At 44.2% G+C, this 18,993-nt stretch overlaps 1 protein-coding gene across 2 annotated transcripts; it reads left to right on the top strand.

Moving 5' to 3' along the window:
- Nucleotides 1-108: 108 nt before the first annotated feature.
- Nucleotides 109-17,109, top strand: tex2l (testis expressed 2, like). 2 transcript variants are annotated; one of them, XM_044102903.1, is made up of 13 exons: nt 109-400; nt 5,713-5,801; nt 7,352-8,659; nt 10,584-10,784; nt 11,302-11,578; nt 12,790-13,082; nt 13,151-13,300; nt 13,374-13,473; nt 14,397-14,532; nt 14,779-14,916; nt 15,610-15,810; nt 16,700-16,820; nt 16,899-17,109. In XM_044102903.1, the coding sequence occupies exons 3-13, from the start codon at nt 7,382-7,384 to the stop codon at nt 16,980-16,982; spliced, it is 2,979 nt and encodes a 992-aa protein (XP_043958838.1). In that variant the 5' UTR covers nt 109-400; nt 5,713-5,801; nt 7,352-7,381; the 3' UTR covers nt 16,983-17,109. The 2 variants fall into 2 exon arrangements, with proteins under 2 accessions (XP_043958838.1, XP_043958839.1); XM_044102904.1 differs by having other exon boundaries at nt 12,805-13,082.
- Nucleotides 17,110-18,993: the final 1,884 nt, after the last annotated feature.

Raw genomic sequence — 18,993 nt, forward strand, 5'->3', positions numbered from 1 at the left:
TCTGGAAAACACATAATGCTGCCCCTTTAAATGACTGCAGCTGGTTCACAATAAAAGCAAAAACATGCAGAATTTCAATACTTTTTAATCACATAAAATGTCGATAAAACATGAGAAAATATTAATCATTTTAGAATTAATCTCGGCACTTTTAGCTGTAAAACGGAAACCGCCCATATAAGGAGCGATGGCGGAACCTATAGACGTCCAGTTTTAGGAGAGCAGGCAGCCGCCGCTGGCAGACAGCTGGATTATTTAATCTGGATTATCCTGCAGCATCACACATCTGGTAGTCTGGGAGGCGCGCGTAGTTGAGAGAGAGAGAGATTTTCCTCCGCTCTCCGGGCCAGAACCTCTCAGATGGAATCGGAACCAACCCGGAGCCGCAGCTTCAAGCTCGGTGAGTCAAACATCTTTATTCCTCTTTATTAAAAGCGTCGTTATTATTATTATTATTATTATTATTATTATTATTATTATTATTATTATTATTATTATTATTATTATTATTATTATTATTATTATTATCAGATGTGTTTCCATCTTTGCAGAGCTGAACTTTTCATTCCTACTTCTGCTCTCTGCGAATAAGTCATAAATTATTACTGTCATCAACTAAAATATGAGGTAAATACACAAATGATGTCTGAAAGGACAATTTAATATCACTTCAATAATGAAAATATTATTTTATGTACAAATAGCCGAACTATTTCGGATCTATATTGTAAAGCCGCAGTACCAAACACCACCAGCAGGCGGCGCCAGCGCTGACAGTTGGTAAAACATTTAAGGCAGGGGTCTCAGACTCGCGGCCCGCGGGCCAACTGCGGCCCTCGGGACGATAGTTTGTGGCCCCCACCTTAATATGAAAGTTTAATGTTAGTGTGGCCCGCGAGCAGTGATGTCAGTAACGCGTTAATTTGTAACGTTACTGACGTCGGACCACTTTTTTCCGTAACGAGTAATATAACGCGTTGCTATTTCAAATCCAGTAGTCAGACTACAGTTACTTATCAAAATCATTTTTGCGTTACTATCTTCTTTTGTTATTTAATCGTATTTCCTCTACTCGTCTTGTCGAGTGACCGACGTCTCAATGCGACAGAAATGTAAACAATGGAGGGAGATGCGCATTTTGTTGGTGGAAAAACTGGAACTATTTTGAGATTCTGCTGACAAGTCCGATTATTATAAGCGACTTTGGGCTTCATTTTTTAAAGTTGCTTGCCGATTTAATGAGCGGCGGGTTGCGCCCTTTTGGGCTCGTTTTTGAACGTGAAGTTGCTCATTTGGGCTTGGAAATAAGCAGAGACTCATAATAAATCCCAGAATTTGTCCGTCATTAAGGTAGTCTTACTCCATCTCTCCCTGTCCATCATTTCCCGGATGATCCGTCCCGCTGTGTCTTTGTTAATGTCAAGTTAATATATTACCTCTGAATGACGTCGAGCTTCGCGTTGCGCTCCAGAAAACTACAAACATCGAGACCAATTTAAACAGCGCAATAAACGTGAAAACAGCCACGAATGAACGTGTCCGTAGTTTCCAATAATTATAATGGCAACTTAATTCTAATTATTAATACTAAGATAAGTGTCGCAAATCTGTGCAGCCATCTGAGCTGTGAGCTGCAGGAGGAGCTCTGTGCGCTGTGACACCAAATGCAGGGCCGTAACGCAGAACCTGGAGGCCGGGGGGAAGTGGGGGGGCTTTAAAATCCTTCTTAGAGTTTTCCAGACAACAGTGGACCACACAAACTACTCACGTTTTTTATTTTTCTACAATCTCCTCTTCAGTTCAACCTTATCAGTGGAGACACATTGTTGATGTTACCATTATAAAATAGCTTACAAAAAAGTATTGGCAAAGCTCAATGTGATTTTCACAGGAGGCAGAGTGTTGTTGTTAGCACCTGCTGAAAGTAACTAAAAAGTAACTTTTAGTGTAACTTAGTTACTTTCCAAATCAAGTAGTCAGTAATCTAACTAAGTTACTTTTTCAAGGAGTAATCAGTAGTCCGATTAAAGTTACTTTTTCAAGGAGTAATCAGTAGTCCGATTAAAGTTACTTTTTCAAAGTAACTATACCAACACTGCCCGCGAGTTTGATATGATTGGCACTTTTCAGTGTTGTGTGCGGAGCTGAACTAACTTACCAATCACAGTGCTTCAAATGGAGCTCATTGACCCGCAGTGCCACTCTGAACTCAAAGCCAAGTTCAGGGAGGTGAGTGGAAAAGCAGACAAGCTTGGGCAATTTTTGAGAGAATTGCCACCCAGCTTCCCTGAGCTTTCCCAAATGTTCAAGCGGACCATGTGTCTTTTTGGGAGCACATACTTGTGCGAAAAGCTCTTCTCTACCTTGAACTTCAATAAGTCCAAGTACAGGTCCAGACTTACTGACGAGCATCTTCAAGCTCTACTTAGGGTCTCAACTGCCTCCTCCCTTAAGCCAAATGTGGCTCGGCTATGCGAGAGGAAGCGCTGCCAGACCTCTAGCAGTAAGAAGTAGGCAGAAGAAACAGTTTATAAACTGTTATATTCATAACAGTTTATGTTCAATGTTCCATTCATGTTCAGAAAGTTAAAGGTTAAAGAACTGTTAATACAGCCATTTGAATCTGAATTATAATAATTACATTTATCTAGTCTTCTATAGCTGCTGTGTTATTATTATATTTTATTTATTTATTACTGATTAATTTTTTTTCTTATGAATTGTTAATTTATTTATTTTTTCATCTTATTTTGTGTTTAAAAAATAAAAATAAAGACATTTGATAACATTGGAATGTTTTTGTAAGAGCTTTTCTTGTGGAAAACCCGATGCGGCCCAGCCTCACCCAGACTCTACCTCCATCGGCCCCCAGGGAAATTGAGTTTGAGACCCCTGGTTTAAAGTGTTCTGGTCTGAAGTGGACTTTCTGTTTTAACTCATAATTTATTACATTATAAAACTATGAGGTCAAAAACAATTTTACAGGATTTTATGTTGGATGTTTAAATATGAAATTCATAATTATTTTATTGTTTAAATGTTGATTTGTTTATTTGTAGACTGTTTAGATTTATTTGAATTATAATAAACAATATAAAATTACTTAATCAGTTTATGCATTATTTTTTTCTTATTTAAAATAATTTTACAATTATTGATTTAAACATTATTGCTTGATGTTTCAGAAAAACATAATTTTCTCCTCAGAAGGTTTGATTATTTATTGCATCATTTATCGTTGTCGTGGGAAATTTCTCATAAGAATTTAGATTTTTAATAAAACCATTAATTTCCAGTTAATGAAGACTAAATTGACAGGATTGTTGTGTTTACTGTTTTCTGTTTTGCTGAGAACAGAAAACAGAAAACCATAAATTGCCTGTAATATGTGCAAATTGTCACAGCCTATTTTATTTAAATTTGAAAAGTGATAGCTGAAGTGTGTGGTCAGAAAGATTGGAATTGTTTATCAACAATTGATATATTTTTGAGTTTATATCAATAAACTCAAAAATATAATTATTACCTGCAGTTTAGTGCTCAAAGTTTTCACAGCTGTTCATGTGAAGCTGCCCTGAAGAAGCCTGATCATAATTGAAATATTAGACATGCAGCCACACTAAAAACACTGAAAGGTTTAAATATGATGATTAAATTTAGACTTCGCTTTCTGCCGCTTCTGCAGCTGAGCCTCGATGGTCATCATGTTTTTAATTATTGCTATTTTATGAACACAGCACTAAAAACAACTGAATAGCAATTTATTGTTCCACAAATGATCAGATTATCAGATTCTGGTAAATTTATCTGCAAACCGCCATAAATATTGACAGAAACAACTGAACATTTTCATTGTATTTATTGTTCATGATGAAGTGAAGTGATGAATCTGACATGAACAGAAATTTTCCAGGGTGATGATCCAAAACTAATAATCAGATTAGAGATGAATAAACCGACAGATTAACTCCTAATTCTGTCAGCTGGACGGTTTCTCTGGGACCTTTTCTACATTAAGTGTCCGTCCTTTGTCTAGACCGATTATCCCTGCGGGGGGGCTGGTCTCTCCACAGGTCACTGAGAGGAACCAGTAAACCCAGTAACAGTCATGGGAGGAAGCTGGCGTTCCCAGAGGGAACCCAGGACCCGAGCAGAGCTGCTCCAACAGATAAATGGATATTTCTGTGAAGCATAAATATCTAAAAGCTCAGTGAGCCGCAGCCGCTCAGACCTGGAGACTCCAGGATGGAAAGTTGATGGGAATCAGCTTTAGCTTTAGCTCCTAATCCTGCTGGATGATTTGTCAGATTTTACAGTAAAATCCTGATTTAACAATAATCTGAGTTTGTCGGTGGGTGTGAGCCTTCAGACGGCCCACAGACCCGGACATGAGCAGAACTGAATATTAAAAACTGATAAATTATCTTTAGCTGAAGTTTGTCAACCTGAGGATTTCTTGTTTGGGCTTTGAGCAGCTGCAGTTTGCTTTTACCTCAGGCCGGCTATGAAAATGGCCTAGTCAAACCATGACTGAACTTTGAGCTCCAGTTTGTGAAACCTTTGTTTTAGACTTCCCAAATCTGCTCTGGTTTCATTTTGTATCATTAATGATGTCAGCATGATGCATCGTTAGCCTGTTTTCTACAGAGATGCTAACGATGCTAACGACGGCCATGTTTCCATCAGATTAACAAAATATTCTCTTCAGACAAGTAAAACTCCAGACCCATCTACTTTTGACTTTTCTGCAGATATTGTAAGTCAAACCAAGATGGCCGCTGCTGTAACACAAATCTGTAAAGAAATCTGTTGATTTAATTTAATAACCGCCAAGAACTCAGATTTTATCCAGAGAAACATTTTCACGATTAAAACTGTTCCACTTAGATAAAATGTAACTCTTTAATCTCATCCTTTCATGGACAGAAATATTTATTTCATTTTCTAATAGTGTAAAATCCAACAGCAGGAATAGATAAAGGATCTCTCTCAGCAGCAGCTCTTCCCTCATGCGATGCGGCTCAGGAAATGAAACGGTTCTGATGCTGCAGCTTCCTGTCCCAACAGGAGAAACTCTGGGCCTCAGACTGACCCCAGCCCTCAGGTTCATCCCCCTCTGTCCATTTTGGGCGAGAGCAGATTATAGCGACTCCACCAGCTGCTGTGGACGTGGTTCACATTGTGCTGCGCAGCATTTTAATGCCGTTACATAAATATGATCAGTTAGAAGTCGGGTTAACTTGCATCCAGAGCTTGACCTGCAGCCACGTCTCTGAGCTTTCTGCCGTTTCCATGGAAGGAAAACTGGTTTCACCTCAGCTGGAAGCAGAGCAGCCTGTTTTAAACAAGTCAGCAGAAATATGACATCATAAAGCTGAACGGGCAGATCTGGACAGTTCGGTTCTTCGGGTCTGTCCATCATTTCTGCCCAATAAGACCAAAGATCATAAGCCACGTGGAATTGTTTACGAATTATCGTACACTTGGAAGAAAAAACAATGAAACCAAAACGAACCAAACCAAACAATATAAATTTTATTTTGTTCCAGACCAAACAAACAAACCAAAGGACATTCTGTGTGTGAACACAAGCCGAGTTACACACAGCTGGTTACTAGGAGACTGCTGAAGATAATGATGTGGAATGGATTTTAATTCAGATGTCAGACTGACTCTTCTTTCATTAAACATTTTCTTCCTGTTCTTGTGAAGGATGTGCCTGAATCAGACGTTTGGAAGTCAAACTCCAGGCCCAGTCGCCCCAGATTCAGAGAGAAACTGTGAGCCTGAGAAGCTCATCAGTAAGTGGAGCGACATGTTGGCTTGGCTGGGACTCAGAGTCACTAGTCCTCAGATTATTTCATAATTCTTTAAAGCCAGAGGACAAAAATATGACAAATTAATGCCTGGTTGGTGCTCTTTTTGCAGAAATGAGTCAGAAGCTATGAAAAGCCGTTCTTGGTCTCCATCTGCTCCGTCCCTGAGGCACAGAGGTGACGGGGCGCAGAGGTGTAGAGGCAATGTGGTTTAGAGGCAACGGGGCGCAGAGGCGACGGGGCGTAGAGGCGATGTGGTTTAGAGGCGACGGGGCGCAGAGGCGACGGGGCGTAGAGGCGATGTGGTTTAGAGGCGACGGGGCGCAGAGGCGACGGGGCGTAGAGGCGATGTGGTTTAGAGGCGACGGGGCGTAGAGGCGATGTGGTTTAGAGGCAACGGGGCGCAGAGGCAACGGGGCGCAGAGGCGACGGGGCGTAGAGGCGATGTGGTTTAGAGGCGACGGGGCGTAGAGGCGACGGGGCGAATAGGCGATGTGGTTTAGAGGCAACGGGGCGCAGAGGCGACGGGGCGTAGAGGCGATGTGGTTTAGAGGCGACGGGGCGAATAGGCGACGGGGCGTAGAGGCAATGTGGTTTAGAGGCAACGGGGCGCAGAGGCGACGGGGCGTAGAGGCGATGTGGTTTAGAGGCGACGGGGCGCAGAGGCGACGGGGCGTAGAGGCGACGGGGCGCAGAGGCGACGGGGCGTAGAGGCGATGTGGTTTAGAGGCGACGGGGCGAATAGGCGACGGGGCGCAGAGGCGACGGGGCGCAGAGGTGTAGAGGCGATGTGGTTTAGAGGCGACGGGGCGAATAGGCGACGGGGCGCAGAGGCGACGGGGCGTAGAGGCGATGTGGTTTAGAGGCGACGGGGCGAATAGGCGACGGGGCGCAGAGGTGTAGAGGCGATGTGGTTTAGAGGCGACGGGGCGTAGAGGCGATGTGGTTTAGAGGCGACGGGGCGTAGAGGCGATGTGGTTTAGAGGCGACGGGGCGTAGTGGCAATGGGGCGTAGTGGCAATGGGGCGTAGTGGCAATGGGGCGTAGAGGCAATGAGGCGTAGAGGTGTAGAGGCGACGGAGCGCAGAAGCGAAGCGGCGTAAAGGCGATGGGGAGTAGAGGTATTGAGGCAACGGGACGCAGAGGCAATGGGGCATAGAGGCGACGGGTTGCAGGGGCGTAAAGGCGACGGGGCGTAATCGTTGGTTCCCTGAACACAGCGATGGTTGGTTGACCAGCTGTACTTGGTGCTAGAGAGGCTAACAGGAGGAACAGTTTAGTCCAAAACCTTTTCTGCTAAAATAAAATCTTCAGTGTGAGTCAGATACACGTTGCATATTGATCTGTTTAGCTAACGTGAGACTGTAGCAGACAGGCTACAAGGTGTACAAGTTGTATCAGTGCTGCCATTATGCTGTACTTAGCTAACAGGAAGCTGTTTGTGAGACGGCCAATCACGTGACCACGTAGAACGGGCATCAGCCAATGAAAAGCGGCCCCTCTAGTAAGGTCCATTGTCTTCTGCTGACCCACAGGTGTCTCGGTTGGAAATGTGAACTAGAGAAATGGCGGATGATGGAAAAAACAAGGAGGGAGGAGGCATGATGGACTCAGGCCAGGGCAGCAGGTCCTTTCATGACCCTCACAGTCTCTTCCCACTTGGCACCACAAAGCGGAACCAGACCCGGGGGATTGTGATCCATCTGACCGGCACCGAAGGGGAGTGGGACAGCTTGGAGGATGATGAGCTCATCTTCCCCCTGGACCATGGTGAGGAGAAGCCATTTCTTGCGGAGGACGACAGAGGCTTGAAGTCCCAGAACTTCCATGTTCCTCTCTCCCCGTCATCGCCTGGTTCCCTGGGGAACTGCTCTGAAGCGCCCCCTAGCTTCCTCTCTCCAGGGCCGCCCTCACCCAGCCAGCGACCCCTGGCCAGCCTCGTCAAGTCACTCTCCACTGAGCTTGAGCCGAAAGAGGGCTCCACCCTCAGACCCAAGCCTCTCCTCAGCCTGGTGAAGTCCATCTCCACGGAGCTGTCCCACTCGGAGCCGGAGGTGTCTCAGTCCAGTTCGGACTCTCGTCTCAACCTCCACCTGTGGAAGCAGCTGACCCAAACCAAACCCCGGACGGCCCCGCCGTCCCCCAATGCTCTCTCTCCCAGTGCGGAGGGCCTGAAGGGGGGTTTCTTCAAGATGGAGCTGGAGGACACGAAGAGGAAGCTGTCCGAGGCCATGCATGAGCCTCTGAGCAGCATGTTCAGTAAGATCATGGGGGAAGACGGCGCAGGAAGCCCCAAACACCAGAGCAGGTCCACTCATCAGGGGAGGGACGGTAGCGTGGACACCGTCCTCTCAGAGTCTCCGGTGAGCACCGGAAGGAGAGCAGACGGAGACGTTCTTCCCGTGTTTGACTGGCCTTCAATTGGAGGGCGGCCCGGATCGCGGCGCCGCCCATGTCCCGTTCATCACCACAGAGAGCAGGAGCTGGAAATATACCAAGATGATGACACAATGCAAGTGTTTGCCATTGAAGCTCCCAGGAGGGCCGGGAGGTCGCCTGCCGCTCCAGCACCGAACAGCTCCAGGTCCGGTCCGGATCCTCAGCCTCCTCTGCCACGCATGAGTCTCCTCTGCGTGGCGGTTCTGTCCTATGGCTACTTCATCCTTCCTCTGGGTCCGTACGTCTCGGGCCTGGCGTTGGGCCTGGCTCTGGGCTTCCTGCTCGGCCTGTTCCTCATTCGAATCGGTTCGTCCGGCTCGGCTAACGTACAGAGGCCAGCGCTGACCCGGCAGGCTGAGGCCCGTTTCCCAGGTGACTTCAGCACCGAGCCCGACGTCCTTCAGGTAGGCGACGGAGTCATAAAGTATGGCTGCCGTTTGTAAAGTCAACAATTACCACCAACAATCTGGATTAATAAGTCATATTTTCACAAAGCTACTGTTATAAATGTCAGTTTCAAGCCAGATTTTTAGTTTGGACATTAGCATTTAGTTCAGGACTAAATATTTAGCTTGGAAGCTAATTCACCTGCCGCTACCACGAAGTGAACTACCAAAATAAAAGCTGTCTCTTTGTAGCCTCGATAAACTCCTGCTCTCCAGTCGCTTCATGTCTTCTCTATCTTTGTTTCTGTTCTTGAACATTTCAGCTTAAAACAAAGATTCTCTGTTTTAAAGGCAATCCAGAAGTTTAGCAACGGATCTACGGCAACATGTTGCAACATCGGCAACTCGATTTTTATTTTGATAGTTTACAAGTGGATTCAAATATTTAGTTTGAAAATTTTTGATTTATAACTGAATAAATGAATAAGACCTAAAAATAAATCCAATTTTTTCTTTTATTACAGAATAAATTAAATTATTGCTGCTAATTTTTGACTGAGTAACTTTACTTGAAGTCGCAGATTCAGATTATATGTGAACCTGAGATAATAAATATTCATCTGTTATTACATTTCAGCCAATAAAACTGAAGGAAAAGATTCACAAAAAACTCATAACTTAGATCTTTTATTCCTGACAGAGTTCGACTCCCACTCTGTTTCTTTTTATCTTCTGCTGATTAAACTGAAGCTCGGGTCAGAAGTTTTCATACCAAATGTTATCAGAGCTCAGATATACAGGAGGTAGAACAGAACTGAAGATCTAAAGTAGATTCAGGCTGCATGAACACCAACAATAGGAAATATTACAAATATTTCACATCCAGAACCAGAACTTAACCTGAACAGCAGGAAGCTGCGCTGCTTTTCTCCAAGGAGAGCGCCGAGCCGCTTCCCTTCCTCCGTCCGTCTCCATCACAGATTAAAGGAATGCAAGTTCAGAACATCAGGCACCCCGGGTCCAATTAGGCCTGTCAGAACCGCGGCGGCACCTTAATTAGCCGCTCCTTCTGGCTGAGTAGCAGGAGGCTGCAGCAGGAGGCTGCAGCAGGAGACTTCAGAGGCTGGAGGAGGTCAGAGGTCACCGTCAGCAGCTCCATGTTGTAGGTTGAAAACGCTGTAGAAGGATAATCTCTGTCCCAGTTGTTCACTAGCAGCTTGGCTTTAGCTTGAAGCTCCTAACCGTTCCGAACTCAGAAGGTTTTCCAAGTCATTTGAATCTTTTTATATCGTCTGGGTTTGTTTGTCTAAGCGCAGCTGATTCAGGAATCCGTTACTTCTCCTAAAGGGAAACTGAATGTTTAACGCAAATCCTCCAAGTTTCTTGCTAAGGGCAGGAAGGAGCTCCTGTAGCAGTCAGTGTTTCAGCGAGTCTGCAGAGGCCTCTGACTGAAGACTGCCTGGTCTCATGCTAACATGCTAGCAGCTCGTCAGGCAGCAGAGTTGATATTCCATCCTGGGAAACATCACCAGTCGTTAGCTAGCTCTGCTAATCCTCCTCCTTTGCTTTTGCTGCTCCTCTTTAGAAAGACCAGTAGACAGAAAGTCTGGGATTTGGTTCATGTCCATCATGATGGGTGATTTCATACTCCAGGTATTATTTGAGCTTTTGAGATGCTAATAACCTTGTTACCATGGTTACGCTCCATAACAACTGTCCAAAGGTAAAAGAGAGCGATAAACCTGCCAGCAGCACAGAACCAGAGGAATAATGATCCAAACAGCAGAGCTCATTATTAATCATGTCATTTTTATCACTATTATTATCATTCTAGTTGTAATCATAAACATTGTACTGACAGTAATTGTTGACCTGTTCAGCTCAGGTCAGCAGCTCTTCTTGAATAAATGCTGCTGTCTGTTAAACCTGCTGTTGTTTTCAGGGTTGGATGAATGAGATCCAGGATTACGACCCAGAAATCTTCCACCTGGCTCTGACTCACTCCGTGTTCGCCACGCTGCAGGGCTGCAGCCTCCGTCTGGATTACCCACGCTGCAACATCAGGCGCCGCGCCGCGCACGACGACCCGCCGCAGGAAGTCGGCTTCATCAAGACGCGCTGCTTCCGCCTGGCAAAGAGCAAAGTAAGATCTGAACACTTCATTTCACTTTTCATTCTTAATGCAGACTTACGCTCCGGGTTCAGGAGCGGAAAATTCAACTGACTGATGAAAAAGCAAGGCAGTAAATTACGGAGAGCCAATTATAATGATCAGAAAATAGAGAAATTTAAAAAAAAGGATTAAAAAAAAGCAAAAGATGAAAAATATGGTGAATTACTAAATGCTGGCGGTAATTACATTAGACAAATTATGTCTCTTTTTATTTTTTATTAATCATTGTCATTTTCAAAACAGGCAGAAAAAAAAGCTTTGAAGACATAAAAATTCAAAACAGATCCATTTAAAACTAAAGCTGAGAATGAAAACAGACAATAAATAATAAATAAGGTGATTATAAAAGTTCAGAAAATTAGATTCATTCAGAAATCGAAGCACAAAGAGTTTTTGATCTGAAGAGGCCCTGCAGAGTTCCACAGGAAAACATGTGGTTCTGGTTCTGATGGGTCTGACTCTTCATCATGCTGCCTCCCTCCTGAAGGTCTTCCTCTTGCCGGCGGCGCTGGCTCGGAAGAGAATCTGGAACCCCAAGTATCCCATCTGCATCCAGCTTGGAGCAGAGGAGGACGGAACCGGGTCAGAACAGAACCTGGGTTCTGATCCAGCACAGACTTCCTCCACACAACCTGGCGCCGCCGCGCCTGCGCTCTACCTGTTCGGACGCACGGGGCGGGAGAAGGAGGAGTGGTTCCGCCATCTCCTGTTGGCGTCTGCGGTCCCGGACGGGCCGAGCCCCAGCCGATGGTCCACCAGACCCGGTAACAAACGACCCGGTAACAAACGACTCCAGTTCTGGACAGAAAGAGAGCAGAAAGTCTCCTGGGAAATCATCCTCATGAGTAAATGCTGTAGAGGCTAAAGCTAAAGCTAACGCTGAAACCAGAACCAGAACTACTGAGAGTCCAAATGCTGCTGCGGGTCGGGCGTTAGTAAAGTCACACAATCAGAGATTAACAATATAGTTAAATATGGACAAGAGAAACAATGAGGATCATTTTCACCACTTTCAGTCGTAAATAAATGAAACTTTCAAATTAAATATTTAGTTGGCAAGCTCAATATTTAGTTTGTAAACTAAAAATTAATGCTAATACAAACATTTAGCTTCAATTCAAATATCTAGTTAGATAAATCCACTAATCTAAAGAAAAGAGCATTTTTTACATTTTTTTAAAACCTAAAATCCTACAGCACAGAGCAAAACCATCAGGAATATTAAAACTGATGGACAGAACACGAAAAGCCAGAAAGAAACTGTGGAAAATGGCTCCTACAGATTATTAATCCACAGACAAACAGGCTCACTTTCACCTCAGATTAAAACAGATTTTATAGGGATTAATAGGGGTGCCAATAATTTCTCTGAGTTATCCTCACAGATTAACTGACTCAAATAAATGATTGTTGATGTGAGATTATCAAATTGTAATGAAATCTGCATTTATTATCAGATGTTTGCCAGAAAGCAGGTTTCTCAAAAAATGCATAATTATTTCATCCTATTTCATTAAACAGTGAAATAATTATATCGTATCATTCAGAAAGTATTTTACATTATTCAGTCAGACATTTAATGATATACTTATTTATTTAATAATGTATTGATTATCTAATTTGCCTCTTTTGGGCCTCCATACTCATCACAATGATTCTTAATGAGACGATTTATTTTCGGTTTATGAGATGAAATATCGGTCCATGAGACAGAAAGCGCTGCAGTAGGTCTTCCAGGCCAGTCGGTGGCGCTGTAACACAAACTAGGTTTCTAAACGGATGGTTCCTGGTCTTCCATGATGCTGAATCTGACTCACAGCTTAAACCACTAAGATCATTAGTGGATCCACCTGATGGTTTCCGTGATGTTGGGAACTTCTGCTCCTGCCTGAGGTAACATCCAGAAACTCGCTTTGCCTGGATTCTCTGTATTTTGGAGGAAACTTAATGAATGACGCTGAATAACCTGCAGCAGATCTCTGTCCTCCAGGCGCTCCGTCCCAGAGCGTCCCCGTCCCGAGGAGCCGAGGCCCCAGCAGCGACGACGACGCCGCTCCCACAGCTCCCACAGCTCCCACAGCTCCCACAGCTCCCACAGCCTCCTATGGTCCTGCAGTTCCCTGCTGCGCCACTAGGGGTCTTTCTGCGCTTGACTACCACAGCTACATGGCCCAGCTCCTGACTGCACACGAGGCCACGCCCCCATGCAGCCCTGCTGCTAGCAGTGCAGAGGCTAGTCCTACCACTAGTCCCACCGCTAACACCACCGTAAGCTAGGAGAAATTTTATTTCCTGTGAATGGATTTGGAGCGACTCTTAGCTGCTTCCTTTCTCAGTGTACCTGCAATCAGGCCACGCCCCCCGGAGCCAGCCCCGCCTCCTGGGTCAACGCTCTGATTGGCCGGATCTTCTGGGACTTCCTGCGAGAGAAGCAGTGGGCCGACGCCGTCGCCCATAAGATCCAGAAGAAGCTGAGCAGAATCAGAGTGAGGCTGGACGAGCAGAAGCAGACGGTCGTCTGTCGATACGTAACAAACTGACGGCTTCTTGCTCCTGCAGCTGCCTTACTTCATGAACGAGCTGACGCTGACCGAGCTGGACATGGGCTGCAGCATGCCGCACATCGTGGCCTCTTCCAGGCCAGAGGTCAACCACAGAGGTCAGCTCAGCCTGCAGCTTCCTGCTCAGAAGATGCTAACACTTTCATGCGTTTGTTTTGATTAGCTAGATTTTAACGCATTTTTTTCTTAAACGTCCAAATTTGTTCATCCTGTTTTCTATCTGTGGTTCCTCTCCTCTTCTGAGTGTTTTTAAATCCCACTCCACCAGGAGTCAGACCGCCCCCTGCTGGCTGCTGGGTACTCTGCCACCATTCACAGCATTACTGCAAACATTTTGGTCAAATAAGAAAACAAGTTATAGCAAAATACATTTAACACATTTTGAATAATTATATGGATTAACTGCAATTGTTTTTTTGTTTCTTTTTTACACATTAAGATTCTGCCCAAAACCACAGTTTCTTATCCGCAATGCTAAAGCTACATCGCTAACAGTAGCGATGGAAGCTGATTCTCTGTTCATTTCTGCTTCTAAACAATCTGATTGGACTTTGGAAAATACTATCCTTGTGCTAAAGCAGTTAGCCTAACAGCAAAGTTATACTAGCCTAAAATAGCACCTGAATGGCAACATGTAGCAGCTAATGCTACAACAACCTGAAGATTAAGAACCAGAAATATCTCTGATGTTCAGATCTGATCATATTCATTCAATAATTTAGCAGGAAAAAGAGAATTGGAATTTAAAGTGTCATAGATGCTTAATTACTTACAGAACCTGCAATTAACCAGATTCAAATTTTAATCTACTTCCAGCTCTAGTAAATATAGAAATCAGTGTCCTTGTGCAGCACAGCCAGAGGTCATCCTTCCACCAGATCTTCCCTTCTCCCTCAACTTCAAAAAAGGACTAATGATTCTGATCTGACGTTCTCAGCCAGACACGGGATCAGATTAGGCACCATGACCTTTGGCCTGTCTTGTCAGCCTGGTGTTGAGCTGCTTTGTGCGCCCCCTGCAGGCCTGTGGGTGGAGCTGCAGCTGGTTTACACGGGGAACCTGCAGATGACGCTGCAGACCAAGTTCAACCTGTCCAAGCTGGGCAGAGAGAGCAGAGAGGAGACGGTGCAGAGCGGCCCTGAAGCTGGAGGCCCCAGGTCACACACACACACACACAGAGACACACAGAGAGACACACACACACACACACACACACAGACACACACAGACACACGCAGACACACACACTCCCCTAATGAGGCTCTCAGGAACCATTTGAGTTTTTTTAGTTTTCTGATGATTCAGCTGCTTTTCCCCAGAAACAGGAAGTTATGAAACATGAATATTAATCGTTCTGACTGTGTCCTGCTGGCCTCTGATTGGCTGCTGCGTGTGGTCTCCAGCTGCAGGCCCGTCCTCAGCGTGTTGGCAGACAGCGATGAAGAGTCGTCCAGTGCTGCTTCTTCTGATGAAGAGGAGCTGCTGCTGTCGGAGCCTCACTGTCCAGCTGGGGAGAAAGGCTCAGTGGCGCCCCCTGAAGGGTAAACACACACCGTTCCTGGGCTAAAACCAGAAACTACCACCATCACACACCGACTCACCGTAACAGTCCACAGAAAAACGACATTTTCCAATTTTATCACCACAAAAACCTGATTAGTGTGGAGTGCATGTATATTCAGCGTTTCAGCCTTCACTTCACATTTTTGCCAAATTCCTTTGCAAAATAGAAGAGTAGCAGTGAGATTGGTGGGACTGGACTTTGACTAGGCCACATTCTGCTGTGATCTTGTGGTTCTTAAAAATCAGATAAAACAAGTGTGTGACGTATAAAAGGTGAAATGAATTTCCCTTCGTTCATCTGTTTCTGTAGCTGCAGACATTTCATTTTGAATGGAAAAGGTCGCTGACCTCTGACCTCTGGTTCTGCTGATGGAAGAGGAACCTCCACCCAGTCTCAGCTCTGATTTATTTTTGGGGCAACAAAGTGAAAGGAGCTCTCCATATTTTTCCGTTTTTTATTAAGCAACAATAAAAACAATAGATAAACATCAGAGTGTGTGTGAGGGGTGTGAATACTTTATGCAGCTGCTGCAGTTTTATGAAGTCATTTTCCTAAAAGGTGAAATCTGTGAAGCTGCAGATGGCTCTGGATGCAGAGTCTCTCCTCCAAACTGCTGCCAAAAGCAGGATGAGTAAAACTCTCCTCCTCTAATCCTGTTGGTTTTTCGCAGAGGAAGAACCGGGAGGAAGATTTTAAGATTTGTGGACAAAATCACCAAATCCAAGTGTTTCCAGCGAGCGGCGGAGAGCGAGTTCATCAGGAGGAGGTTTGAGGATTTGTCCAACACGCCCCTGCTGCTGTCGGTGGAGGTCCGCGAACTGTCCGGCACGCTGGTGGTCAACATCCCAGCGCCCCCTACTGACAGGATCTGGTAAGGCATCGACACGCAGGCGATGGAGAGGAGGAATGAAATCTTCAAGGGTCGCTGTGACAGCCTGCCCTGCACAGGGGTTAAAGGTCGTCCAGTCTCAAAACTAGCAGTTTGTTTTGAGAATATTTAAATTTGATTTACATTATCGGCTGATTTTACTATAAAGTGTTGAATATTTACACAGGATGATGACGGGGGGCACAGCGCCTCCTAGCTGCACGTCCAGGAGGAAGAAGAGCTTCACACAAACTCAAGATTCTGCTTGCAGAATCAGATTCATAAAATCTTTACTGCTTTTAGAAGGATTGAGGAGCCATTTTTAGTTTTCCTAAAAATATGGTTAAAATTGGGTCTGATCAAAATCTGATCAGAATCTGATCAAAATCTGATCAAAATCTGATCAGAATCTGATCAAAATCTGATCAGAATCTGATCAAAATCTGATCAGAATCTGATCAAAATCTGATCAAAATCTGATCAGAATCTGATCAAAATCTGATCAAAATCTGATCAGAATCTGATCAAAATCTGATCAGAATCTGATCAAAATCTGATCAAAATCTGATCAGAATCTGATCAAAATCTGATCAAAATCTGATCAAAATCTGATCAGAATCTGATCAAAATCTGATCAAAATCTGATCAGAATCTGATCAAAATCTGATCAAAATCTGATCAGAATCTGATCAAAATCTGATCAGAATCTGATCAAAATCTGATCAAAATCTGATCAGAATCTGATCAAAATATGATCAAAATATGATCAAAATCTGCATCATGTGAAATAATTTCTCCCCATTTCCTTCCAAAAGTAAAATCATTGGTCAGTGCAGCGGTCAGGTCTTCTCGTGTTTCAGACTCGGACACGTTTCTTCCGTCTCCTCTGCAGGTACAGTTTCCGTGTGCCGCCCAAACTGGACCTGCATGTTTGCCCCAAGCTGGGGCAGCGAGAGCTGAGCTTCTGCCATGTGAGCGACTGGATCAAGAAGAAGCTCCAGGACGAGTTCCAGGTGAGGAAGAGAACAAAACCTCTTTTGATCTGAACCGAGTCCTCATGTTTCCTTTGCTTTCTCCTTTTTCCTGCTTAGAAAGTGTTTGTGCTGCCAAACATGGACGACATTTCCATCCCGCTGATGCATGCTGGGATGGATCCGGCCACCGTTCACTGCTAGTGCCTCGCTGCAGAGGAAACCATGAAGAACCGAGTAAAACCAAAAAACCTTCATGTTTAAAAGAACAATTCATCCAGTTTAAACAAGTTTACATGTCAATAATCTGACTTTAGTTATTTATTCAACATAAATCAGTTTATTTTGGAATATTAGATGTGAAACATTCAAAAATAAAAACTTTTTAAATAAATATGTGAATATTTATTCTTCCACCTCAGTGTCTAATATCATCTCCATAGAAACACAATATAATAATCCATCAACCATAAAGGCTCCAAAACTTCATGTTTTATTGGGTTGATAAGCCAAAAATCAGTCAGACGATTCGTGAGTCCTGGACGGCAGGCCGCCGCCGCCGCCGTAGCCGCCGCGCCGTTTAGCCGCCGCAGCAGCTAAATGCCGTCATCTGAGGTTTTGCATCAGGTGAGTCCATGTGGAGAAAATCTATACTAAAAAAAGCCGTTCCGAAAAATAATCAGAGGTTGTTTTCTTGATCAAATTAGAAATGGAAGCAGATTGACGTCACTCTGTTACTGTTTTATTGATTTTATTCCCATCGTTTCACACAAACAGCTGCTGCTGATTCGCTGGCATGTTGTCTGATTTATTCATATCTCACTTTAAAGTTTGTGTTCAGTAACAAAGTTTCATGAAATACGCAGCTTTTATTTTGGTAATGCACTTCCACTCATCAGAAAGAATTTGTAAACTTCAATATGTAGCTAACTAAATATTTGGTTTGAAGCTAAATAAATATTTTGGCATTTATAAATGAATAATAACAGTGAAAATTTGAATGAAAATTATTGGTCTTTTTTTCTCGCATTACAGATTAAATAGACCAAATTATTGCTGGTCGTTTCTGATTGGGTAACTACAGAAATCTGCCTTTGATTCACAGCTGATTCCTTTGGAGCAATGAAAAGAAATGATTCTCATATTTTCATGTTTCAGCTTCTGCCTTCCCATCTAAGAGGGGATGTTGATCTAAATATTTCCCACAGATCCTGTTGACTCACAAACATTCATTACAACCAGTAGATGGCGCTGGAACGCAGGAACTGCAGCTTTTAGGCAGATGTGACCATATAAGGTTAAAGTGGCTGGCTGGCAGAACCAGCTGCAGACTGGCGTTAGATCTTCTGTTTCCCATCAGATCTGGAGATCTACTGGATTCTTACTGTCTGTCTCAGAGATCCTGCAGATCTCCAGCCTGGAAGCCAACAGAGAGAGTGAGAGGAGGCTAAAGCAGTGATGGAGATACTTTTTGTTACCCAGAATGCATTGTGGCACCTTGCAGAGGGTCAGATGTGACAGGACGGTGAACTGGTAGCACTGGTTTTCCTCCCAGATGGTGACTGGTTGTGTTCTGGTAAACCAGGCTGCAGGAAACTTTATTCATGAATCATTTCTCAAAGTATCATTTTCCTTGTCTTCATGTGTCAGGAACCAGCAGAGCTCTGAAATGTGGCAACACGGTTTCCTAGCAACAAGAAGGTCCCGGTTTGAATCCCAGCCTGGGTCTTTCAGTGGTGCTCTTACTGGGTTAACTGGTCTCTATGGGCCTGAGATGGATGAACCCGCCTGTCGCCCAGAGGCATTGGCACCGTGTGACCCCGTGACCCTGCATGATGCAGACGATGGCTAGGTGGTTAAAGGAAGTGAGCTTCTGATTTAATTTCCCTTTTGGATCTATAAAGTATTTCATTATTTTATTTCCTGACCTTTGACCCAGTTTTGGTCAGAAGCTGAAAACATGAAAAGCTCTGCAGCCTTCTGGCTACCATCAGCTCCACGTGTTTAATATTTCATAGCTCTGTATTTAAAACGAGTCGTTTTTATTCTCACTTCATGGAAAACGTCCAGCAGCCATTATGTCCTGTAACACTTCTAGTAAATTTCAAATCTTCTTCCTGAAACAAAACATGATTCGTTTCAAAACAATAACTGCATGAATTCCTTTATGACTTTGGGATTAAATAAAAAGGTTCAAACAAACAAAGGACTGATT

Source organism: Gambusia affinis, linkage group LG20 (genome assembly GCF_019740435.1).
Source record: "Gambusia affinis linkage group LG20, SWU_Gaff_1.0, whole genome shotgun sequence".
Classification (NCBI taxonomy): domain Eukaryota; kingdom Metazoa; phylum Chordata; class Actinopteri; order Cyprinodontiformes; family Poeciliidae; genus Gambusia; species Gambusia affinis.

Coding starts and splice junctions, on each gene's coding strand:
- tex2l (XM_044102903.1), top strand. CDS start 7,382: ATGGCGGATGATGGAAAAAACAAGGAGGGAGGAGGCATGATGGACTCA. Junction 8,660..10,583: donor CCGAGCCCGACGTCCTTCAG/GTAGGCGACGGA, acceptor TGTTGTTTTCAG/GGTTGGATGAATGAGATCCA. Junction 15,811..16,699: donor CCCCCTACTGACAGGATCTG/GTAAGGCATCGA, acceptor TCTCCTCTGCAG/GTACAGTTTCCGTGTGCCGC.